The sequence below is a fragment of the Harpegnathos saltator genome, unplaced genomic scaffold (genome assembly GCF_003227715.2).
Source record: "Harpegnathos saltator strain DR-91 unplaced genomic scaffold, Hsal_v8.6 scaffold695, whole genome shotgun sequence".
NCBI lineage: Eukaryota > Metazoa > Arthropoda > Insecta > Hymenoptera > Formicidae > Harpegnathos > Harpegnathos saltator.
The window spans coordinates 272,265-298,279 of record NW_020230532.1 but is presented as its reverse complement, the minus strand read 5'-3'; the positions used below and the strand labels follow the sequence as shown (position 1 = coordinate 298,279).

The 26,015-nt window shown below is 49.8% G+C and overlaps 1 protein-coding gene across 7 annotated transcripts; it reads left to right on the top strand.

Annotated features, from left to right (window-relative positions):
• Nucleotides 1-103: 103 nt before the first annotated feature.
• Nucleotides 104-25,264, top strand: LOC105192133 (cubilin). Of its 7 annotated transcripts, XR_003113944.1 has the most exons (18): nt 201-565; nt 6,998-7,058; nt 7,170-7,268; nt 9,540-9,635; nt 10,877-11,054; nt 12,244-12,270; nt 12,832-13,043; nt 13,572-13,779; nt 14,361-14,569; nt 15,073-15,298; nt 15,484-15,666; nt 16,609-16,854; nt 16,956-17,176; nt 17,565-17,747; nt 17,998-18,127; nt 18,234-18,418; nt 20,713-20,857; nt 23,832-24,004. XR_003113944.1 is itself a non-coding variant. In XM_025305408.1 (17 exons), the coding sequence occupies exons 3-17, from the start codon at nt 7,178-7,180 to the stop codon at nt 24,194-24,196; spliced, it is 2,736 nt and encodes a 911-aa protein (XP_025161193.1). In that variant the 5' UTR covers nt 104-565; nt 6,998-7,058; nt 7,170-7,177; the 3' UTR covers nt 24,197-25,264. The 7 variants fall into 7 exon arrangements, 6 of the variants coding, with proteins under 6 accessions (XP_025161193.1, XP_025161190.1, XP_025161194.1 ...); XM_025305408.1 differs by lacking the exon at nt 20,713-20,857 and having other exon boundaries at nt 104-565; nt 12,832-13,019; nt 23,832-25,264; XM_025305405.1 differs by lacking the exon at nt 20,713-20,857 and having other exon boundaries at nt 108-565; nt 23,832-25,263.
• Nucleotides 25,265-26,015: the final 751 nt, after the last annotated feature.

The following is a 26,015-nucleotide window of genomic DNA, read 5'->3' as shown; positions in this document are numbered from 1 at the left end:
ATTCGAACATTCAATCCAATCTCGAGAGTCTCGATATAAAGTCATCGATACATCGATTCTCATCCGAGTTCGCATCCAAGCGCGAGATTCAAACTCCGCGAGCAAACAGGGCCGTAGCATTCGTCTCCCAGACGAGACTCGTCGCCGGACGTTCCTCCCGTCCGCGCCGGAAGCTTTCGCAAAAGGAAGAGACTGTCCTCCCAACTGAGGGCAGAGGGACGCGAAGGAATCGGATGTTCCGTTCCGCGAGAGCGATTCCCACCCCCGACGCGCGGGCGGCGGGCGTGATCGCGCACGGCCACCTCCGGATTTTGGCGGCCTCTGCCGCCGATGTTGGGGCGTGTGTTGGCGGCGGTGGCGAGTCGACGACGTCGGAGTCGCCACTCTTCGCAGAGGGGCGAGTCGCGCGCGCGTTCGGGGTGCGTTCTGATGTGCCGTTCCGTCTCCTCGGTGTGACTCCAGTGATGGTGTCGTGTCACGTCCACGAGAGAATCGACCTCGAAGGCGAAGGCACGGAGCGACAGCAGCAGCAGCAGCAGCAGCAGCAGCAGCAACCAAAGCGACGGTACGAGTCGGCTGCTGACAGCAGCAGGGTGGCGGCGGCGGCGGCGACGGCGACGGCGACGGCGACGGCGACGGCGGAGGGTGCGCGTGCACGCGCGACGCTCTTACGAGTTACGAAAACGATGAACGTCCGACGAACGTAGGGACGAACGCGCGCGAGGGCTAATCTCCGTTTAACGCGAGCGCGACTACCGTGAGAGAGCACAGAGGGTGAAGAAGCACCGCCGTGAGGGAGAACTCGAGGTACGCCTGCTCCTCCGAGTGGTAGATCGAAACCGCCGTCTCTCGCCGACGCCGACGCCGACACCGATCGCGGTCGTCACGATCGGAGCGACAGGCTCTCGCGGCCTCGCTGCTCATGGCCGTCTCGGCGAGTCCGCGAGAGATTCTTCCGTAGACAGTCTTTCGTCGTCGTCGTCGTCGTCGTCGTCGTCGTCGTCGTCGTCGTCGTCGGAGGGTGCGTGCGCGTGTGCGTGCGTGCGTGCCGCAGGCAGGTGACCGTGTCCCTGATCGTCCTCCGCGCGCGGCCCTCGTGGAGGGAGAAACATGTGAGAGGGATTTGGCGAGATCTTGAGAGATCGACGACGACGACGACGACGACGACGAGAACGAGGTCGCCTCGTGATAGCGCGCGAGTTACCACGCTGGGCTGATAAGGGCGCGCTCGCGCGAGAATCGCGCTCTGGAATGACCGCCGCCGCCCGACACGTTTCGCCGTCGTCCCGTCGACCAGCGGGTGTCTGCGAGTCACTCGATATTCGCCGGCGGCGGCTCGTGTTTATCAGCGCGCGTGATTAGCCGCCGATTACGAGGCTCGTCACTGCGATGTGCCACACGCGTCGCGCTCTCGCGGCTACCAGTAGGCGTGTCGGGGATGTCAAGCGCGTAAGGGTGTTGTACACCCCCGCGGGAGTTACAGCGCCGAGAGAGAGAGAGAGAGAGAGAGAGAGAGAGAGAGAGAGAGAGAGAGAGAGAGAGAGAGAGAGAGAGGAAGAGAGACGGAGGGAAAGAGAGGGAGGGAGGGAGAGAAGCGCATCGCGACGTAGCGACTCCGAGACGACTACTTGGGTGCGACGGGGTGAGTGTTTCTTTGCGGAAGGAAGCTTCCTTTTTTTCACGGGGACGAGTCTCTCTCTCTCTCGTCGATCGGAAAACGGGATGTACGGATGAGCACGGGTGAACTCGTCGGCTGGTGGAGCGCGAGCAACGACGGCGATTCCCCGCTCTCGGGGATCATCGCGGCTGTGTTGCGGCTCGACCGGGATACCACGGTTCGCGCTTTTAGAACGCGAGACCTCGCGCGGGCGGCTCTCCTCTCATGCTCGTCCTTTGGTTCTTTTTTTTTTCTTCGAGAGAGAGAGAGAGAGAGATCATGCGTCTCTCCCTCCCTCTCTCGTCCTATGTGTTTTTGTTCTTCTCTAGAGTGTTGTTTTTGTCCCCCTGTGTGTCTTTCTTATTCCGAGCTATTCGATGCTGAGATCGAACTCGCGAGGGCGAGTCGTCGGGGAGGAACTACTCGCGGGGAACCGTTCTTTTCGTCCTTTGTCCTTTCCGTTCCGTTTCTACCTTTTGGCTTATCCTCGTGGTGTCGCGATATGCGTGCGTGTGTGTGCGTGCGTGCGTGCGTGCGTGCGTGCGTGTGTGTGTGTGTGTGCTGTGATAGTATTCACCGTGCAGTTTCGGCTCGCCCTTTTTGCCGAGTCTGTTAGGCGTGTCGGCGATCTCTACACGCGCAAAGAGAGAGAGAGAGAGAGAGAGGAGAGACGGCCGAGATTTAACTGCCGAGATGAAAGCGAAGGTACGCGCGGCCGCCGCGTCGACGCGAGAAAAAATTCTCGGGCTTAATGAAGGCAACGAGCGTTATTTTTCAAACAAGTCAGCCGTGAATGAATTATGCTCGCGGGGACGATCGAGCGCGCGCGCGCGCGCGAATGTCAGCGACGAGTACGACGTTGTTGCCGATGAGTACGACGTTGACGGATTGAGAGAGAGAGAGAGAGAGAGAGAGAGAGAGAGAGAGAGAGAGAGAGAGAGAGAGAGAGAGAGGGAGAGAGGGAGCGAGCCGGTGCGTGTTGAAAGTACGACGTTAATGCGGTCAGTAATCGGCGGAAATCTCGCGGAAACACGCGCGAACCAACGCCGCGTCGTCGGCGAGACGAGTCAAGTCCGATCCGGCGGTGTCCACGTCGCGAATTTCCATTTCGGAGTCAATCGCCAATTGCTCCCGCGTACGCGCTCCGTGCTCCATTTGCTTTTCCATTTGCGCTGTACGTACGCGTGCATATATTCTTTTTAGACTTTTCTATTTCCACTCCGCGCGCACGGCGTCGCCGTGCGCCTAGCGTCACCTGCGACGCGATTTTCTCCGCCGGTGAATTCGGCCAGCGCGATGGATTCTCTTCCGGCTGTATATATCCAGGGCTGTGTTCCAATATTCACTGGCAGCACTGAAAATCTATAATAATACGTGACACGAACTATGTATTTCCAGTACTGGCGGTGGAATTTTGGAACACAGCCCAGGTCGGCGCGATCGCGCGCGCTTCAACATCGCAATCGCCGGCCCCCCCCCCTCCCCCTCCGCGCGCGATTTCATCGCTCGCCGTCGAACTCGGCAAACTCGCGCGTACGCGATCTCGCGAGCTAATCGCCGCCGCCGCCGAGTTGCTTCTCGCAGCCGCGTGCGTGGCAGGCGGCTTCGAGATCCTCTCACCGTGTTCTCGCAATCGCAGGTAAGCGCCCGTTATCGATTCTTCAACTTCGACTCGTCGCTCCCGAGCGAATATCGGCAGTTTCGCACGGCGGAATCGCGAGAAAAGTCCCGGCTACGATGAGAGATAAGCTTTCAAACGGCGCGGAGGTCTCTCGCTCGGTCTCGGGTCATCTCGGTTTCGTTAGATTTCGATCGGTAACAATCGTGGGCCAAACACGCTCGTCGCGCGTCAACAGTGCGATTTCAACATTGATCGATGACAATGTCGCACACGGCAACGGCTGGCCGCGGCACAGCTCGAGAGGCCGCGGTTCGCTCGGCCAGGGGATGTCCGGCGACACCCCCGCTGGACGTCCGCAGCATGAGGGTCTGCATGATCCGCGGAAGAAAAAGCGGCCGTCGGCGTTTAACGTCGGAGAGCCGCCGCTATTGACCATCTTGCTATCCTTTTCCGAGCGCATGGGGCGCGGTTCTGATCCTATAACACTCTGTTCTACTTTCTAGCCGTCCGCGCCGCGTTCTACACGCGCCTCGCTCCTCCTGTCGATTGTTCCCGTTTGTCGACACACTCGAGCGCGCGCGGGCCGACCGGCCGGCTCGTCGGAAAAAGAAAAGAGGGAGGAAAAACGTTCTCAACGGCCGCACACACACACACACACACACCCTCGAACGAATCACGGGCTCCCCCCCCTCACCCCGCCGTCCGTTGTCCGCTCGAAATCAGCGGGATGACTCGCGGTTTTTCGCCCGCGAGGTTACAGAAACTAAAGGAAATATCATCCGCGGATTACGCGTGGAAACGGACCCGTCGATCTCTCGGGATGTTCGAATTTCGGGTTCCAATCGATCGCGAATCAGCTGGAGTAAGGTGAAACTAAGTTTGTTTATTCGGCCGGAGGTGTAGGAGAGACGGTGGAAGAGATAGATAGATAGATAGATAGAGAGAGAGAGAGAGAGAGAGAGAGAGAGAGAGAGAGAGAGAGAGAGAGAGAGAGAGAGAGAGAGGGAGGGAGGGAGAAGCCGTAGAAGCGATACAGCTGGTCGATTAAACCGATACGAGCGCACTGTCTAAACGAAAGACATCCATTGATTACACTGCGGAGCTTGTGTCTGCAGTCGAGCGGATTGCTCCACTGGCCGTTCTGCCGGATATATCAGCAGTCGTTTTCACTGGCTGCCTGCACATCGCCTGGAACTACTCGCGCGCGCGCCAATAGATTGACCTGAGCCTCGTTTGGCGGTCATGCAGGCTGTCCCAAAATCATCGGCTCTCTCTCTCTCTCTCTCTCTCTCTCTCTCCTCGCCCTCTCTCTCTCTCTCTCTCTCTCTCTCTGATCGCTTCTCCCTAATTTCGCATTGTTTCTCGCGTTTTTCCGATATCGCTTCGATACGGACGGAGAGATTATTCGAGAAATGGAGAAAAAGTTATTAAAAATTATTAAAATACAACGGAATTTATTTTTGCAATTTGTTATTTTGTTATTTTTGTTATTTTGGCAATGTCGTTCTCCGATATCTTCCTTATTTTCTATATTACTTTTCGCTCTTTCAATATCGTGGGGGAATGAAAAATTGTTTGAAAGACGGAGAGAACTACAATGGCAAAATTGTTGTTAAAACATAATAGAGAGGGAATTAAGAAAATTATTATTATTATCGCAACTTTATTTTGACAGTATCATTTTTGACATTAAAAATCATCGGCTATTTCTCTCTCTCCCTCTCTCTCTCTCTCTCTCTCTCTTTTTTGTCGCTTTTCCCTAATTTCGCGTTATTTCTCGCGCTTTTTCGATATCGCTTCGATACGGACGGACAGATTGTTTGAGAAATGGAGAAATGGAGAATCGCAACGGGACGTAGTTGTTATAAGTATAATGCGGATTAAGGGTTATTTTGAAAAATTATTAAAATATAACGAAAAGTTATTCTAGCTATATTGTTCTCGATATTTTCATTATTTTCTGTGTTACTTTTTATTCCTTCAATGTCGTGGCGGAGTGAAAAATTATTTGAAAGACGGAGAGAACTGCAACGGAAAATTGTTGGTTAAAATATAATAGAGAGGAAGTTAAGAAAATTATTATTATTATCGCAACCTTATTTTGACAGTATCAGTATTTTGGATATTTTCGTTCTCCCACTCGTACTATTATTGTTTATTCTTCCATTTTATTTTAATATCGTTGCAGAGTAGAAAATCACTTGGAAAATGGAGGAATATAATGGAGAATTATTGCTCAAATTAGAGAGGGCAAAAATTATTGAGAGAAGTTACTATGAAAATACGATGAAAAATTATTTCGGCAATATCGTTCGCCGCGCTTTTGTTATTTCCTACGCGCTCATTTTTCATAGCTCTCAGCATCGCGACGGAACGGCAAATTATTTCGACGATATCGCTTCAGTTATTTTCTGTTATTTTACGTTTATTATTTTCCGTTGTACGTACAACCGGCACGATTAGAGCGTGTTTGCGCTTCGCTGCTAACGATTTTCAATTTAAGCTTTCCGGAGCAAAAAGAGAGGAGAGAGGAGAGAGGAGAGAGAGAGAGAGAGAGAGAGAGAGAGAGAGAGAGAGAGAGAGAGAGAGAGAGAGAGAGAGAGAGAGAGAGAGAGAAAAGGAGAACTGTTCGGATTTATTAACGAATTATTATCGCTTCCACGGTTTGTGTAAAATACCTTTCGACCACGGCACGCCGGACGATCGCTCGATGCGCCGCCGGCCGGCTTCTCTCGCTCCGACTTGTCGCGTCGATATTTCGTTAATTCACTGTGAAATCACTTGACGCGATCGCAGGCGGGCAGACAGGCTGCGTTATTTTTCAAAGCGCGTTCGCTCGGCCGAAGGCAAGTACGGCAAGCGGCTGTTATAGAATGTATACGATTAATTCTTCTCCCGCAATCCGTACCCGCATGAGCACACGCTGATTGTAACTGTCGTCATATTCGCGATCACATGCTGAGTGATAGCGCGTTAATTGATTAAACGTTGCTTGCCCGAGAAAGAGAAAGAGATTGCACGCGCGTCTCTCTCTCTCTCTCTCTCTCTCTCTTTTCCTCTCTTCTCGTCCGTGCAAAATCGCGGATATCACGGCCGATTAAGTCTCTCGGCGATTATGTCTCTCGATCGCGGCAAAAATAGTGACTCCAAGTTGTCGCTCAATTAACGGGGTTGCATGACGGCGACGCGAAACACGATGCGTTACCCGAGCGAGACACCTTGGGGACTAAATTAATCGTCCGTGTCGTGTTTCTGCCATTTTCCGCCTCTCTCGGAATTAGACGCTGCGAACGCGCGCGCGCGTCATTGATCGCTAAATCCTTCTCGAGCGATTTTACATCGTCGCTGCGTTGCGCGCAGTGGATCTTTCTCATCGGAAATCAATGCGACTTATCTACACGTTGTATCTACACGTGCACCGGTGCGAAGCTTCGTTAGGACATTATTTTCGTTGGTACGCGTCACGCGAAACGCGATTTTCACGGCTTTCCTTTTTTTTCTTTTCTCTTTCACGAAGTTGGAGCGGTTCTTTTCGAGTCAAGTTGGAAGCGCTACTAGCTACGTGTGTAAGCACAATCGTCGACACACAGCTGTGAAAAGCTGTGAAACCTCGGCGTGAAACACACTCGCTGATTTGCTTGCCCAGCGAGATATAACCAACCATAATGCGGCGATTGAAATGAATAACAATAATAACGGCTGAACCGTGTATATTGCAGATGATCTTCCGGATCGATTTTCCTCGCTTTTCCTGCGCCCAGGACAGATACTGACGATATGGTAAAGACATTTGAAAAGAGAAAGAGAAGGGGAGAGATTACGATAGTACACGAATCCGCGCGTCTGTGCACGCTCGTGTCGACGATGAGGTATATGAATGATTATTCTCAGGATACAGTATGGCTTCAGTACTCTGGCATGCCTCTGGGAGTAGTTTTCTTTCGTCAGCCCTCGTGCTACTCTTGCTACTCTGTCCAGACAGCTCCACAGGTCAGTAAGAATGCGTTAGCGCGTAGTTGTTGCTTAAGCTACACCGTTCTTCTCTTTTCTTTTCCCTCCCTATGTGCGGTCTAGCTACTTTCACGGTCGAGTCGCGCGAGGCGAAGTCAAACGCGAAGATCGATGGACGGTCGAGACCTGGGGCGAGTAACCGACGAAATATCGGCTTTCCCCGGCGCGGGGAATTTTAATTGGGATTTAGCCCCGCCGGGGTGTGCGCGCGCGCGCGCGACACCGCAGTAATATTTCGCGGACACGTATTGTCCCGAGAAAAAGTGTGTCGGAATTTTATGAAAGCGGGACAGTTTTTCTTGGTTCTTGCCATTCGGTAGCAAACCGAAGCCCGAATATCGAGGCAATTAGTCGAAATGAAAAACTTTCGGCAAGTCACTTGGAATCAGCTCGTCGCGTAGCAACGAGTAATTAGTGTCTACTCGCTAGAGTACAGCGGGAGTGTACTCAAATGGCTGAATATTAATACACCAGGGTACTGCTTTCAGGCAGTGAAAGCACTACTATTAGTGCCGCCTCCTCAGAAAATTTGCATACTCTCCGGGACAAAGGAGGAGAGTTAATAAGCCGTCGTTTTTCTGCCCCTGCAGGATTTTTACAAAATTTTCTTTTATATTGTATGATCGTTAGAAATGTCAGAGATAACAGAAATTAGGTGAAAAGTCGATCTATACAGCTAAAATTAATTATTAATTGAGGTGTATCATTACGGTATCTTTTTATGACTAATAAGTGGACTAATAAGATATTTTTGCTCATTATACTTCTTTGCCACCACGTATTAACGTCAAATTTTCAGTGATTTAACACAGTCAACACAGTCCTGTTACTTCAGAATCAATTACGTTCAATATTCCAATGAGGATCTCCTTAGAATCAGTTCGTCGTATCGCGTGATATTATACAACACTTTATACGTTTACTTTATAGATTTCAACCACTTAATCGGCTGGCTACGCTAGCGCGTGCGAATTTAACAGTATGATCGATCTCCATCATACGTCATTAGTAATTTTCAAGTTCAGTATTATCAGACACTTTAAGTTGATTGCATCTTGAATCCTATTTGTTATGTAAGATTCTTGTATCACGTTATGCCTGCTATCTCCTTATATCTATTTTTACTTGGATTATTTTTATCATCTGTACCATTATCTGTACCAGAGAGGTGATTCTTATAAATAAAAATAAATGAAACAAATAAATAAAATAATATAAAATAAAATAAATAAAAAAGATAAAGAGAATAAATAAAAATAACTCTCTCGATATCCGGATTTCGGTGTTACGACTTGTCAGGCAACTGTCCCAACTGTTCCGAGTTTCGAGATTTTGTCTTCTCGAGACAATGCACGTTCGTTGAATATTTTTGCTCGCGGGGCGGGAGGGACGCGTCCTCGATGCCGCATTTAACGCCTGAAATAACTCGCCGAGGAATCGGGCGAATCGTGTATCCGCGAAAATGCATCCACGAGACGTCTCGTTACGTCTCGCTGTGATCTCGAGCGGTGATCAATCTTGCATGTTTATCCCGAGGTGACGGTCCTCGGTAATATCATTTCTCGCTTGACAATAGCGACGCCACTAATCTCGAATAATAATGTGACTGTGCGCGAACGGCATACGGGCGGCATCGCTTTCTCTCTCTCTCTCTCTCTCTCTCTCTCTCTCTCTCTCTCTCTCTCTCTTTCTCTCCCTCTCCCTCTCTTTTTCCTGAATTTTCACCGAAATCTCACCAGCCGTTTCTCATTCGTCGCGACACGATATCATTATTGTACACACGAGTTCAGGTGTAAATTACTTTCGGACAGTTTCGAAACAGAGAGAGAGAGAGAGACAGAGTGAGAGAGAGAGAGAGAGAGAGAGTGAGAGATAAAGGGAGAACCGCAGCGGCCGGATTTCGGATTATCGTTCCCCGCGAAAAAACGCGCGGAGCTAAAAAGCGCAGGGGAGAGACAAAACAGAGAGAGAGAGAGAGAGAGAGAGAGAGAGAGAGAGAGAGAGAGAGAGCAAGGGAGTGGAAAAGAAAAAGTGGCAAAAAAAAAAAAGGAAAATGGCAAAAAAAAAGAAAACGCTCGCTCGCTCGGCCGCCCCGGCCGCGCGACACACGTCACGTTGTTATCAGCTTCGCACTGTCACGATTATTGTCGAATTAATACGGTGTGTATGTGGTGTGTTCCCGGTGGCGGTGGGTATTGTCGGGGTGTCTCGGGGGTACTTTGAATCGCGTCACGCCGTCCCTCAATTCAGCCCGCGAGGTAATTGACGCGCCACTGCCACAACAAGACTACGTTCCATCACTGCCGCCACCACCACCGGGAGGCCTCACCACTGCCAGAACACCAAGTACGTTTCTCCGTCCTTTTTCTACTCGTTTCTAATCGCTTCTCTCCTCACCTTACGCCCGACCGGGACTTGACTTTGCACACATCCGCCTCCCCCCTGCGATCTCTCTCTCTCTCTCTCTCTTTCTCTCTCTCTCTCTCTCTCTCTCTCTCTCTCTCTCTCTCTCTCTCTCTCGATATAGTTATTGCATCGCGCGCTTCGCCGAGAGCGATGGGCGCCGCGTCACGCAGATCGAAAGCGACGTAATTTTCGGTCGGTTCGAACATTCCCGCGTGTGCAGCGTATTTTCTCCCGTGTATATTTCTCACCCCCCCTCCCGCCCGCAGCCGCGTACGACATCGAAGATTGCGTGTGCTCGCCGTAATGAATGTAAAATCGATCGGCCTCGCGCCTCGAAAGGGCTTTATCCCGGAAATGTGAAGAGCGGGAGCGCGGCCGCGTTGCGCTCCTTCGTGCGGCAGGAAATCAGAGTAACATATGCAGGTGAAAGGGAGAAAAGGGAGCGGGGGTAAGAGGGGGAGAGAGAGAGAGAGAGAGAGAGAGAGAGAGAGAAATATCATACACAGCGACGAAACGTCATCGAGCCGTCGCACATGACTCGAGGGCTTGAAAGGGATCCGAAGAAAACGGCTCGAGGCAGTTGGCCCGGTGTTGACGACGGTGTTGAAAGGCCGCGAGCATTTATACCGCACGAACGAGTCCGAGAAATCGACGTTAAATGTTTAGCGTATAAACGTGAGCAGTGAGTCCGTGCAATTGTCCGCATGCATCGCAAGAGAGATTTGTCTCTGGAGAGTTCGCGGGAGTCGAGTCGGTTCCCTCACTGGACATGTTCCGAAATGCATGAACGCAAGTTCAAATTTCCAAAAGAATTCCCAAGGAGGAGGTGGGCTCACGCGCAAGGAGCGATCGTGTCGAGAGAAGAGGGCGCGAGGTGACGCGCTGATATCAGCGCGCGACTGCGCCTGTTATCTTATCAGCGCGTCGGTTCACGCTCTCGTTAGCGGGGTCACTTTCAGCTTTCTTCTCGGCCCCTTTCGTACGAACACACACACACACACACACACATACACACGTGTTCATAACGCGCAAGACGGTGAGAGAGAGAGAGAGAGAGAGAGAGAGAGAGCGCGCGCGCGAGCGACAGCGAGAACTGAACTCACCGAAAATTACAGCGACTTCGGTCGTCGCGCGGCCACGATATCAGCTCACGCGAGTCGCGACCTTGTCTCGTTTCACAGAGTGCGACCAAAAGTTCGTAAGCACTCCTGACGGGCCGTCGAATGGAACTTTTCATGCACCGACGCTGATCAACCTCGAAGGGAATCCTCGACAGTGCGTTTATACGTTCCTCGCAGGGCCACGTCAGCGTGTCGAATTGGTTTTCACGTCGTTCGGCCTTCGGGGAAAGCCGCCAGAGTGAGTGTCAACCACCACGGCATTCAGGCATCATCTCCGCCGTCGTCTCCCCCCCCCCTCCCTCCTCTTTCCGTAACACCAGCCTCATACCTCCCGTCAGCCAGTCGCACCTGACGCGTGCGTCGGAAATCGCGCTACGGCTATTATCGCCTGCGGATTGATAACACACACCCTTGCCATTCTTTCCGCGGCCGACGATAGACGCCGAGATATCCGACTTGCATGATCCTGATTGCTCGCGTCGACGCGCGTCAACCGCGCGACAGGAGACCGAAGGAGATTCGGGACGACTAGCTGAGAGAGTTTCAGCTCTGATATGTTCCGACATGCGGAGCGTGAACATTTTCATGTTACTTCCCTTCTCTCATCCGCAACACGAAATATCATGTATCTCTGCCTATCCGCCTTGCTGTATTTTACTTGCGTTACAATTTTACATAATTTAATTTAATTTTAACATCGCTTTGCCGTGATCCCCCATCTGTCGGTCGGCGTAAGTTTCAACCCTCTCGATGCGGCAGCTTGATTTACCATGTCCCGGTCCAACACCGACGAGCAGTGACACTGCGTCAATGTTTGGCATTCCTCAGCAATGTTACGCGCAACGTATGTTACATTACGCTTGCGTTACCGATTGTAAGGCAGATTGTAAGGTTGATGCAACGTCACTGCCTGCTCGGTGTTTAGAGGTAGGCTAGAGTTACACGCAGACAGCGATAGTCACGACGGCATTCAAGTGCTGTCTAGCATGACTGTGTAGTCGACTAGCATTCGTACCGAAAGGGTTGCAACGCCGACCGTGTGAGCAGGGAAAGTAATCCTAAGCGAGCCTGAACCCCAGTCAGAACTATATAGCACGTGTCCCATGTAGCAAACAAAGCTATATGCATGCAGCAACATTGCTGCAACGTTACCGCAACATTGCGATGTTGTTGCAACGTTGCGGCAATGTTGCTGCAACTTTCTGTGCTGTATCGGCTCGATTCGACGATTGATCTGACGTTGGAATGTGGTCGGTGAACCGTTGAATCAACCTTGTGGCTCTGACTGGGACGATGTCTTCTAACGCATTGTATATTACGCTCGACGAGCGTACAATGCATGCACAAACGATCGGTCGAATTACGAAGGGTCACCTGTCTAAACGTATGTCTTGTTTACACGCACAATTCCGTACGCCGGCCCGTAGTGGATCTGCTGTGGGAGAATTACCCGCGTAAGTGCCTCACATGAGCCCGCGTTTCTCATTAATCGTTAGGTGTCTTCTGGTCTACCAAGCCACGCTAAAGTCACCTCGATCGCGACGTCAGACGCGACACGGCCGAGGTCTATTCTTGCGCGCCGTTTTCAGATAAAAAGAAGACGACACTTGCAGAATGCTGCGAGAACTGTGCCTCTTCCTCGACGATCAATCGACAGCCTCAAAATGAGGCCTGAGGTGATGCGAGACTATTGCGCATGCGCACGTGTGACTAGGCTTAATGTTACAATCATCCGGGGATTGTCGATTGATCGCGTCGAGAGAATGGGATACTTTACGGAGGGTATTTTGCAAATATGCTCCAGCGAGGTCCGCGACGCGTATCCTCTCTCTCGTATACGAATATAACTTGTTCTCGCCGACGTCACACCGCTCGCTTCTGATGTCACGATCCAATATGGCCGCGGTAAATACCCAGGAGCCTTTAAGAGCGAACTTAAGCTAAGCCGCACACGTGTCGTCGTCGCGTTCGCGCGACGTGCATGAATCGCGCCGATTCTCAACTCTTCATTTCAGCTGTGTTCACGAGTTCATGGATATATACTCGGAGATACGATCGGAGAACACGACTAAGCTGATAGAAACGCCATTCGGCGGTCGGTTCTGCGGGCCGACCCCACCTCGTAGACGGGTTTCTCTCTATCAGGGGATCGCCTTAAGTTTCTTCACCGACAAGAATCTCACGCTACCGAACGTTTTCAGCGGTATTTACAAATTTATCAACGCCTGTAAGTGTCTCGTCTCGACCGCATTTCTAACGACGCGCATATTTACTCCCCCTCCGGAGCACGCGGAGGAGAAAGGACGACGATGTCGACAAATTTGCAATCCGGCGACGATTAGATAAAGTAGGAGAGAGCGCGCGCGCGCGAGAGAGAGAGAGAGAGAGAGAGAGAGAGCTGAGCGGTCGCTCGATTAATGTCGAAAACCTCAGTCGCGATGAAGTGTTAAAGAAAAGGATCGCTAGTTTCTTCGCGCAACCCGCAGTCTCTCCGTCTCACGACCGACGCAAGGTCCTGCGGGAGCTCTTCCGGCTGAGTTGATAAATTTTAGACCTTCGGCCTGTTCTCCCCGCTGCGCGGAGCCTCCCTCACCGGTGTGAAAACGGTGTGTCATCTGCGCCCGTTTGTACGAGTTATTTATTCCTCTGACTCCCTTCCTCTCCGCCCCTCCCCCCTCCCCTCCCTCTCCCCCCCCGAGCCCCGGGGGGTGCTGCCGGTAGGTAGGTTTTAATGAATTTTACGTGACGTCCGCAGCCGAGTACGAGGTGGGCACGCTGGCGCCGAGCACACCGTGCTCGTTCACGATAAGCGCGGAGGCCAAGGGCAGCGGCAACATACTGTCGCCCACTTATCCTGGCACCTATCCGAAGGACCTCGTCTGTAGCTATCAGTTTATCGGCAAGGCCGGGCAGCGCGTGCGACTGGAGTTTCGCGACTTCGACTTGTTTTTCGGGGGGCCACAGTACGTATGAGCACCGGCGGGGTGAGAGACCTTGTGGGATTCGGCGTGGTCTCGGGATTCAGGATCGGCCTGGTCTTATTATTTAAGACCGACCTAGGTTCATCTTTGGATGCTCCGACAAGACGATCCGTGGTATCGGAAGATGTGAACTTGAGACGATCTTAAATATATAAGATTCGAATATAAATTGTCCGCGAGGAAAATTGTGGCCCGAGCAAACCGTGCTGGCTTTTAAGCGTCCCCATCTTCGCGTCTTCGTGTTCCTCGCCAGCGAAGAAGCTCTGTACCGAGATCCGCGTTTGACCGCGTTCTTCTCCTACGTTCTCGCGATCAGACGACTCCTTCACTCGTCAACGCTGACACCTGATCTCATCTAGCTCTCAAGTCTGTCCAAATTGGGAGACTTTCGAAATATCGAACGTGAATTCGCGCGCGCGTGAAAATGACAACTTCGTCATCAGCGGCTTGCCGCGGTCATATCGCGCGCGCGCGCGCGGTAGTTCCTCGGGGGGACACCACCCACGTGGTGTTATTGCGGAGCTTGATTTTTCTTAACGCGAAGATCTCGTCGCCATCCGTAGTTGTCCGTTGGACTACGTGAAGGTGCACGACGGCATCGACAATTCGACGGCCGTGATCGGCACGTACTGCGGCCAACAGCGGAACCTGGTGCTGTACTCCTCGGAGTCCAGCCTGTACGTGGCGTTCGTCACGCTCAAGCGCACCGCGAACACGCAGAACCGCGGCTTCAAGGGCATCTTCGAGTTCTCAGAGAGTTTCGTCAGTCTGGGTGAGACGACCGTGCCGATTTTGTCCGTTTGTTCCGTTCCGTTTCGCGTCGGACTGGACGAAGGCTCTTGTTTTTTCGCAACGTCAGGAGCGAGAAAACATACTCTAGAAACGCTTGCCAAATATCTCGGAATAAAAAGGAAAGAAAAACATATCCTCGAAGTGACATTCGCAGCCAGTCGAGGAGCGGGTCTGCGAAATAGTACGAATGCCTCCTTTTTGCTCAACGATCGATAAATATAAGCGCAAAATTAACGTCCGTGGAATCCTGAAGAAAGACGGAATGAAAGGAAATAACTTGCATGTCACGTTATTTCTTTCGATCGCAAGTGTCACGTTACGAATGTAACCCGTCTGGTCCCGTCGACGCGTTCCGCAGGATGTATTTTTTCGCTTCTGACGCCGCCAGGCAGGATTCCCGCGGCGAGGAACCAAGAGCTTTGAGGACCACGCTTGTAACCCGTCCCCGTTCTGACGTCTTCTCTTTCTCGTTGGCCTGCGTAGACTTCATCAAGGAGTACCAAGGGGAGCACATCCGCGGATCCGAGTGCGACCAGAAGATCCTCAGCAAGAAGGAGACCTCGGGATTCGTAGTCAGCCCAAACTTTCCATATCCTTACATACCGAAGGTCGTCTGCCGTTACTTCATCTACGGGATGCAGGACTCGCAGCACCTCGAGCGCGTGCGACTGGAGTTTGAGAAATTCGCGATACAGACACCGAAGGGAGAGTGAGTCCTTTTTGCTCACTTTCGTGCTCGCGCATCTCTCAGGACTTTCCCAGGGACGGCAAAATTGGTTTACCGATTACCAGTTGTCGCGGCCTCATTTTTACGAAATCTTTCACGCGGGTTCCTTTCCCGTTTTGTCTTTTTCCTTTTTTTTTTTATCGCACTTCCTGGGTTTCGTGTTTCAGGTCATGCACCGATGGCTACCTAAAGCTATATCTGAAGGGTCAGGAGGCGACGGATTCCTACGACAAATTCGATTACGAGATGTGCGGCAACAAGAGCAATCCGAGCCACGTAGTTAGCGACGGGCCGAGACTCGTGATGGTGTTCAGTAGCGGCGAGCTGCAGGCGACGGGTTTCAAAGCGAAGTGAGTGCGAATCTCGAGAGGAACAATTGGGGATCAGTGGAGCAGTTCGAACAGATCCACGTTGGTTTTTACGGGCTTGGGAAAGTTGTCTCGTAAAAATACCTAATTACAGTTACAATTTTTTACTGAAAATCAACTGGTTACGGTCACAAGTCACGATTCTGAAAAATAACTCGTTGCAGTTACGGTCAGCTTCGGTATGTTCTAAACTTTTCGTTTAAAACAGATTGTTTTGAACGTTTGATAATTTTAAACATGCGTTTTTCTAACAAATGTGTGTTCTTTAGGTATTTCACAATAAACTACGGATGTAAAATTATCGGTGATATATAAATCGATCCTTTCGCAAAATATCTATTTTTTAAAACATGTTTTTTGCACTTGTTTAAAAGAGACTTAGAACACAAGAAATCGGACAATCTCTGTCCCTTTTGTGAGATAAAAGAATTAGATCACATGTTCCCTCTAAATTGAACGCGCTCCTCGAACGTAGCTGCGAAGCAACTATATCAAATCAGTTCCCGATTCCCCAAAAAAGATGTAATCAAGTTAAATTAACACAGATATTGAAAGAGGAACCAAGTTATATTACCGAAAAAGAAAACAACCCCGTGACTGCAACCCCGTTACAAGGATGTAACGAGTTACCTCCTCCCGATCCTGGTTTTTTATCCGCACAAGCGCTCGTTTAAAATCCGACCACGAGCTAGCTGGAGAACGCCGGATCCTCCGGCGACTCCGACAGACCCGCGTAAATTCCTCCACGCCACTGCGCGTTCCAACGGATCCACGTTGATTCCTTTTTTTTCTCCAACACTCGCGACTCGCCCAAAGTTCATCGGCGCGAACTGTGGCGTTGGGTCTTCGGCGGCTGCGAGACAGATCCATTTGCTTGACACGAGCGCACGTTGAAAGGCCGCCCGCGCCGTAATCTGCCGGCAGGTACACCTTCGAGACGGAGTACAAGATCCCGGGCACCGCGGCTCCTGATGGCAGCTGCACCTTCACGTACCGCAGCTCGTCGCGCAAACGAGGAGAATTCAACTCGCCGCGCTACCCCAGCAACTACCCGAGCGACACCAACTGCACGTACTTCTTCCTGGCGACGCCGAACGAACAGGTCGCGCTGATCTTCGATCACTTCAAGGTGCGGACGAAGAATCTCAATGCCACGGACGGCCACTACGGGTGAGTAACGCACTTCTACGTCGCGCTTTGTGAAACGCGCGCGCGAGCTGTTTCGCCGGCAGCGTCGTCAAACATGGTCGATGTGCTTTTCCCGTCGACAGGTACGAGCTGTGCCAGGAAGACTGGCTGGAGATCTACAATATGTATAGAGACCACACGGAGAAGCTGATCGGCAGGTATTGCGGCACAACCGCGCCCGGCCCGGTCGAGTCGAACCTTGGCGCCCTCGGCTTGAAGGTGATTCTCCACACCGACTCGGAGCTCGTCTACAGCGGCTTCAAGGCGCGCTACACCTTCGAGGTCGCCAAACCTATCTTTGGAGGTACGGAGGGCGCACTTTCTGCTCGCTTCTTTGTAGACGAGGATTACCTCCCGTCTCCCCTTCGACGAGAAGCGGGAGCGAATATTTGGAATTCGAAAGATGCCTCGAGTAACAGGAAAATTTTCTCATCAACTAGTTGTGACTTGATGTGACAAGCGTTTTTACAGTTTTTGAGTCGTCACACTTTATGCGGGCCACCCTGTGGATGTGCTATTTAATATCCACCAAACAAATATTGTTTATTTGCTAGATATTTTTGTTCACTACTATATACGTGCTCACAGCATGGCTCCAAAGGCTTAAATCTCTACTAACTGAGTTAAGCGAAAGCCGTACGTCGCATCTGTCCGAAGATATTAATTGATCCACCGAATTGATCGTGTCGTAGATTGCGGGTCGAATATCAGCAGCTTAAATTATGGCATCATTACCAGTCCGAATTTCCCGAACAAGTACGAGGGACCGGCGCGGAACCTCGCCAGCAAGACCTGCAACTGGTTCATAAGAGTGCGGCCGAATCAGCAGATACTGTTGAACTTTGAGCTTTTCTCCGTGGAGGGCGACCAATCAGGTAACATCGCGAATAAATTAGGTGGTTAGGTTTCTCGCTGAGTGTAGAAAATGCAGCATATTTTTAACGAGATCTGTACGTGCAAGAAATACGAAAAGGGTCGTATTAGAAGAGAGAGAGAGAGAGAGAGAGAGAGAGAGCGTGCGCTTTTGGGATGACACTTTTGAGCGCCGTTATCTACATACGGGCATCCCTTCAATTGGACGTTGGACCGCCTCAGTTTACCTTATCTCACCTTATCTGTTTTCAGCGCGAGGGTGTCCGGCGGCCGTGTTACGTATGTGGTACTCCTTGACGTCGACCCCGCGCGAACTCTGCGGCATGAAACCAACCGACGCTAAGTGGAGCTTCATCTCGGAGGACAACAACATGCGGCTCAGGTCTGTCGCGATCACGCGCTACACCGAGCGATTGTTATCTCGCTCCGCGTCCTTTTCAAGCTTTTTCTTTTATCATTTTTAACACGCGACCGCGCGGCCGTTACAGCTTCATATCGGCCGACAAGGCGGTGGGCCAGCAGGGCTTTCGCGCGGTCTGGACCGAGGTGAGCAGCGACACCGTCTGCCAAGATCAGTTTCTATGCAGCAAAAATAAGTACTGCATCGCCGAGTCCCTACGGTGCAATAACATTGATAATTGCGGGCCGGACGATGCGTCGGACGAGGAGAACTGTAAGTTTCGCAAACGTTAAAGTCGCAGCGTTTCTCAGGAGCAAGCATTTCGAAAGCGGTGTGTGATTCGGTGTTTTACTTTGCTTCCATTACAACTTAATATTATCTCTCTCTCTCTCTCTCTCTCTCTCTCTCTCTCTCTCTCTCTCTCTCTCTCTCTCTCTCTCTCTCTCTCTCTCTCTCTCTCTTCCTATTTTTTTTCTTTCTCTCTCTATCTCTCTACTGCTCTAACTTTCTCTCTCTCTCTCTTTCTCTCTCTATCTTTCTACTGCTCTAACTTTCTCTCTCTCTCTCTCTCTCTCTCTCTATCTTTCTACTGCTCTAACTTTCTCTTTCTCTCTCTCTCTCTCTCTCTCTTCCTATTTTTTTTCTTTCTCTCTCTATCTCTCTACTGCTCTAACTTTCTCTCTCTCTCTCTCTCTCTCTCTACTGCTGTAACTTTCTCTCTTTCTGTCTCTCTCTATTTCTCTCTCTCTGTCTCTCTACTACTCTGCCTAACTTTCTCTCTCTCTCTCTCTCTCTCTCTCTCTCTCTCTTTGTCTGTCTGTCTGTCTGTCTGTCTTTCTCACTCAGAGTCTCTTTCTTTACGTAAACTATACTCTGATATTCAGTGTAATCTCCTTTGGACTGTTCAATAGACACTATATTCTACAAAGATTTCCAGGTGTTATTGTCTTTGTGTATCGTAATACCTTCAGGCGATCCTCTAACAGTATCTCGTGTTCATCTGTATTTTGTTAGTCCAAAACTCGCGGCTCGCACGACGGGCGAGTTAACGGCATGGAGATACTCACTCGAGAATCAGCATGAGAACGATGAGATGAACTAGTAACTCGCGTGTGTCACGTTGATCAATCACGGAAACAAGCCGCGTTGATCCGGTCTGATTTCTTCCATCCGCGTTGTACGCGAGGAAACAGCAGAATTCGAATCCTCCTCGTGTCTTTCGTTCAAACGATAAAGCAGATTTCCACGCGCGTATATTTCCCGCGTACACGTAAACAAGTATTGTTCACACGCGGGGTGGCCCGCGTAAGTTCCGTCCATTATCTACATAACGCTGCGCTTTTAGGAAAATTTGTCGCTCTTTTCTCAGCGAAAGTGTCGAGGCCTGTCGGTACGGATTTCCGGGGTACGAACGATCGAAAAATCGCTTTTAAGCTGGCTCAATCAGCTCTTCGATCAGCACCGAGTGGACTTCACTTCAACGACATTTCAATCTGAGGCTTAGCTGAAGACATATCGTATGAAGATCGAGAAAAAGAAACATACCGGAAATATACACTAGAAAAGCAGTGGCCTTCCTACCGACACTTTCGCTCGACGGGGAAATTGTCTGAGACAAATTTTCCTGAGGAATAGCGCTGTGTAAAAAAGATAAGCGCAGAAGACATGCGAGGCACCCGCTAGGCTGCCGTTCGTCTCCGAAGAACTTTCGAACTGGCGCGGTGAGTTAGAGTGAAACAAGCATACTTTCTTTCATCCTATCTTGTTGCACCAGCGTGTGCACTGGTCCGGAGGTTCTTCGGAAACGAGAGCAAGCCTCCTCTGTGAGGAACTCAGAGAAGCGTGGATATCACATTGGGCGAGTGCGCAAAAGTTTCGACGAATCTTGTCGACATATGCACCGCGATAATGCATAATTTTATTAAAAACAATTTACCAGGTAATTATTTCACCAGATAATCTGCTGCTAATTATTTTCTCATCATTCAACGGTGTATCGTGTACATCTATATATATGTTTGTAATCGTCGCCGTAAGACCGAATCGGTCACGACGATCTTTGAGAAACCCATCAGGATTTTCGCGCTCACCCAATACGGATACGCTGCACGGTGCATGTGTACGAAGTTCGCTTCCACGGGAGATATCAGACGCTCTGTTATCGGAGAAACTAAAGAGAAAAACGCCAAAAAAAAAAGAAAAACAAATCGCAGCGAAAGACAGAAAATTCACGCGACTCACCCCTCCAATGACACCTGCACACGTCTCCGTGGCCAAGGTGTGTTACACACGCCGAGCCGACGCAAAGCCTGATTCACGCTATCGAATATACAACAGACACACACACACACACACACACACACAGAGACACGAAAGCAAGCGGTTTACACAACGTTAACAGAGATAAAAACATATACCAGGGCTAGGCGCGCGAAAAAAGCGCGCGAGCGTTTTACACGCGTAACTTTTGTCTAGGTAAGTAGTAGCAAACGTAGAGAGAACGTACGTACACACGCAGGTGAGAGAGTGGTGGGGCTGCGCGGGTGAATGATTGTGTGGTGTCGCAGGTGCAGCATCAGCCCCATTGTCACCAGCACTGGCTGGGGCCTCTGCCATGCTTCTTCTCTCTCTGTGCTTTGTGTTCGTGGCCATCTGAGCCCCCTCATGAAGCTTCCGACGATCCGGCATGCTATGATCTCCCCTATCAATCACGTGAGTTCACTCACAGTATTGCACATCATTATCGTACTTAACAAGCCCGATTGGAATGAACATATTGCGTGTCACACACTTGGTCTCCGGCGTGTCTCACTTCGAACGACCGTTGCGACCGGCGCGGGCGGTCGTTACTCCCGACGTACGTCCGCGGCCGGAGACGAAGAGAGCGATGAGGAAGGACGAACGAGTGGTGGTGCCGGTGTCATTATGCCTTGTCCTTGTTATCAGCCTCAAGCGCGACACACGGACGATATATTGGCTGCGTTACGAACGCTGCGTCTATACGGGAGACATACATAGTTTGTGTCGGGTATACTATGGATTTTCAGCGCTGGCGGTAAATCTCGGAAACGCGGCTATAATTATCGTCGAGGTTGCGCTCTGTTCGAGTCTGACTAACAATCGTGGACGATCGCGCATCGCGCACAAGAGAGAATCGGGATTGATGGAGACGCCGCAGAATTGTGTAAATGAGAGAGAAGAACAGTCGAGCGCGTCGAGTCTCTCTCTCTCTCTCTCTCTCTCTCTCTCTTGGTCGCTTCGATGGCTTTTCGTCGCGCTTTTGTTATCGAGGTGAATGTCTCAATCAGCGGCCGCGTGACGTAATCGTCAAAGTGAATGAATTGGTTGATTACATATACTTGACGTGCAAAGTTGACTCTGTCGGCAAGCCTGAGCATTCGGCGTTTAGATTGTGTGTCAACGTTCCAACTCACGGCAAGATCTTCACTTACTTTCGTCGGAAATAACTAAAGTACCGTTCACACGGCAGAAGTTGAAGAAGAACGACCGCTAACACAGATGACCGATATTAACCGTCAACGTTCCAAGCCAACATCTTCGATGAATGATTGTTCGAACTATCGCTGTTAGCAGCACGCTCGCGGTCATGACGTCCCAACCGTGGCTTTTAATTTTCTTCGAAACTGATGATTGTTGCGACTGATAATATACAAGATAGACAAGTGAGAACACACGTTTAGGATAAATGCAGACCCGTGTGTAAACAAAGCTTTACAAGGAGAAGCAAATACAATACCGTTAAAAATTGGGACATTCACTTTACTATCGAACGGGCGGTTTCGCGAATTGGAGAAAACGGGAAACACAACACGTCGGTTTTTACCTTTTCGGCCGGGGCATCACGTGCGACGACGACATCCGACACAACAAAAAGAAAGCATGTCGAGAGGGAATGCAATTACATTGGTTATATGCCTTTACTAACTTTTTGACTGCATGCGATTATTTTCTACTATTTGTACTCCTGAATCTCTTGCGACGTACTTTCTCTCTCTCTCTCTCTCTCTCTCATTCTCTTCTCCCTCTCTCTCTTTCTCTCTCTCTCTTTCTCTATCAAATGTACTATTTGCCTTTTTCTCGTAGTTTACCCTATATCTTTTTCGATCTACATGGCATTACTTGCAAATTAAGCCCGTATATAATTTCGAAGACTCGCAAGTCCGTTACTCGTAGTCTAATAACAACTCGGTGAGTGACATCTCTTAAATTATAGTATTTCTAATCAGTCCACGTGTTTAGCAATCCATCAGCGTACCGCCAACGGATCGGATACGAACGCGCACGAAGCATTTCGAAATTGTGGTTAGAAAGAAACATATTTCATCGTTCAGCGACACCGTTCAAATAGAATATATCGACGATACCAGCATAAAAGAATAGATGAATTATACATATAAGAAGTCATCAAATGAAATGGATAATCTTGAGAATCAGAGACTTGTCATTCGTTTCGCGCTGAGAATTATGTATTGGTGGAGTTGGGTAACAACCGGTTGATCAGTTAAGAGAGTTAAGTTAAAACGTTAAGAGCAGACGTTAAGCAGACGTTAAGAGCGTTAACTTTTAAATCAAACTGACTATTTTCGAATGCATCAACCTTTGCTAATGTTTCAAACAGTTCGAATTATACAAAAAACATATAAATCTCTTTGCATAATTAACTTTTAACTTTAGCTTAAAGTTAGTTTAATTTTAACTTAACTTTAAATTGAGTCCTGCTCAAAGACTTTTAACTTGATCAAATCAACCTCACAGGTTCTTAAAAAATTTAACTTACAAGGCAAGTTCGTCATTTCGCCGGGAATTCTCAGAAAATTCTGAAACATTGTGTGTGCAAGTAGTAACAAAAAGTAGTTACAAATTAATTACTTTATTTGCATACAACACACACAACACGCGTTATCCCAAGGACGTTCTACAATATCCTGGGGATGTATGTATGTAATGTTCTCCGTTATAGATACAGATATCCTGCGGACATCTTTTTTAGTAACAACTTTTAGAAATTAAAAATTTCTAAAAGGGAACTGAAAGTTATTAAAAAGGATATCCGTGGGATATCTGTAGAATCTGAAATAGCGGACATTTGTGTATCCCCAAGATATTGCAATATCCCAAAATGATGTCCCTGACGTTCCTGAGATAAAGTGTTCCTCTGTGGAAATGTTTGAGAATTTTCCGAATTTCCGAGCTGCCTAACCTCTCTCTTGATAGTCAAGAGAAAAAATGAGCTTACCCAACCTTGTTCATCAGCAGTACAATCGATATTCAGCGTTAGATTCAAAAACGTAGTGACGTCTCACAAGGACGTAACCCTCCGCGCGAGAATCAGCAATCGGAACAATCGTCGGGCATTAATCGATTGCAGTCCGAATTTGATTGACTGGCATTAGATCCAAATTAACATCGAATAAATAGCGATTGCACACGACGATCGTCCCCAGCGATTAGATCGATCGTACACTGACCGACAATCAATCCCATCGATTGATCGAACTGTCCACAATTAAATGCCGATCGGAATTAAATGACGATTGATTATTTCGATTACCGATTCGCCGATTACTCCGTCCGCGCGCGCGGCTAGTTAGGAAAGCGAAGGCGAGACGAGAGAGACGAGCGAGACGTGAAAGCGCGACTTAACCGGCGACGACGCGAATTCCAGGCGCCGAGAAGCCGCAGACGGACAGCTACATGGCGCTGGTAGCTTACTTGATCGGCAGCATCCTGGTGGTCGTAACGATCTGTCTGATCTGCCATCGCCTGCGACGATGCGCGCGCGGTATGCCGATCGACGAGCTGCCGCAGCGGGTCGTCGACGACCGACGCCATTGCTACTACCACGACGACCTCCTGCACCATCACCAGGAGTATCCGCGCGGCTTCAATCAGTACCAGCTGGAGCAGCCGAGCCCGCCGAGCGAGAGCGACGGCGAAGCTGAGGAAGTCGAGGCCGAGGCGGAGGCCGAGGCCGAGGCGGAGGCCGAGCAGGCCTGCGACCAGGAGGCCAGCAGCCCGAATTGCGTGTGACCGTGGCCGATGGCAGGGTGACGATCGCGCTCCCCCCCGTGTCCTCCTCGCGACGCCCTCGTCCTCGCGGTGTTCGCGCTCCTCCTCGTGCGATTCGTTGCTGTTGTTGCACGGCGTGTTCTCGAGGAGCCCGCCGCGCTGCTCCGCTTTCTCGCCGCCGCGGTCGCGACCGGGGAGTCGCAACAGCGAGGAACAGGAAGTCGCGGTGGAAGTCGCCGGTGAGAGAGAGACTTTGCATGTGAATCGGACGCGCCGTGGCTTCTCCACGTCCATCGCTACGTGCGTGCATGCGTGCTTGCGTACATACCTCTGCGTATGTCACATTGAACTCCACGACGTGTGCGTGAGGAACGGAGTGGGTTCCGTGAGTTCGTAGACGTGGAAACGCCGGAAACGAACGTCCGCTGCGGCCGACGAGTGTTGTTCTTTGTCGAGAACTTTGCCTTCTTCAGAGCTGAAGCAACGCCACGGAGATCCCTTCCTCTTCCCTTTCCCCGACAGCTATCACGTGATGGCTTACACGTGGTCGTTAACACGTCATCGTCATCGGCGCCATGACTGTATTTTCTAAACAAACCACATGGCCCTTCGAATCCGCGGATGGCTCTTCGTAGGGCTTCGTGGTGCTTGACGCTCAATAACCTCCTTCGTGCCACGCGAATTATTTTCTCCCCGGGAGAATTCCAGCCATCCGCCGAATATCCGAGAGATTGGCTCCCGATGGCTTCGTCGAGCCGCCATCCGAGATCACCACACACGACACTCCGCGATGCAACAGCAAATTTATACTGACCTGCAGTTGAGCTGCATTTAGTCGCGAAAAGCGATGAACCGTTATAGAATTCTCGTCGATTCTGACTGGTGTGCGCTTGGAAAGTTTCCGCGTCAGGAATGGAAAACTGCAGGTTAGATTTTGGGCGCGTATTCGCAAAATGGCGCCTACAGCCGACTGCATACAAAGCGTCTCCAGTGCCCCGTGCAAGCAATCATTTGATGGATATATTTCCTTGCGTAAAAGTTTCTTCAGCTCTCTAATTTATTAAATAATTTATTAAATTGATTTAAATTGAAATGTTTCCTTGTCATTTTGTGATTTTATAAGATTGGTGATTGAATTTTCCAAAACATTCATGATGATTCACTGGTACACATAATTTTACAAATAACAGTTATTCTTGGGGAAAATATTGTGTCCCACGTGCAAATATTGATTTCGGTGATTTTCACGCGAGTAATCGTTCGCGCTCTGGAACGCCGCGAAAGCTTGAAACCAACACAATTTGAAAGCGTTGTTGAATGAAAACCTGTCCCAAACGCAAGTGGAACTTGCCGAGTTAAAGCTCCTTTCACTACAGATCCAGAATTTAGATTAAATCTTAGATTAAATTACGAGATTGAGAGCGAACACCAATCAGATGGACGAATTTCACACAAGCTCCCTCTTCACTTGAACCTTCAAAATACGTCGGGATTTCAAGTTCAGTTTTACCATCGTTATTTTGATTTTATTGTCTTTTCACCACATAGGGAAAATTCCGACACCTCACTCTAACGATTCTTACACTCGTATTCATAGTCAGGCCTTATATTTAAGACTTTCTTAAGTTTATCTTCAGATGGTCTGCAGCCAATAAAGTAATCCGTGCAGCATCTAAAGATGAATATAAGGAGGCCTCAAATATGAGGCCTCCTGACTATGAATACGGGTGTTAATCAACGTTTCTTCATTTTCTAACATCACGCGTCGACTTGTTTCGACTGGGACTCTGTTACTTTCTGAACGCTTATCAAATGTTCATTATGGCTTTCTAATTGTCAA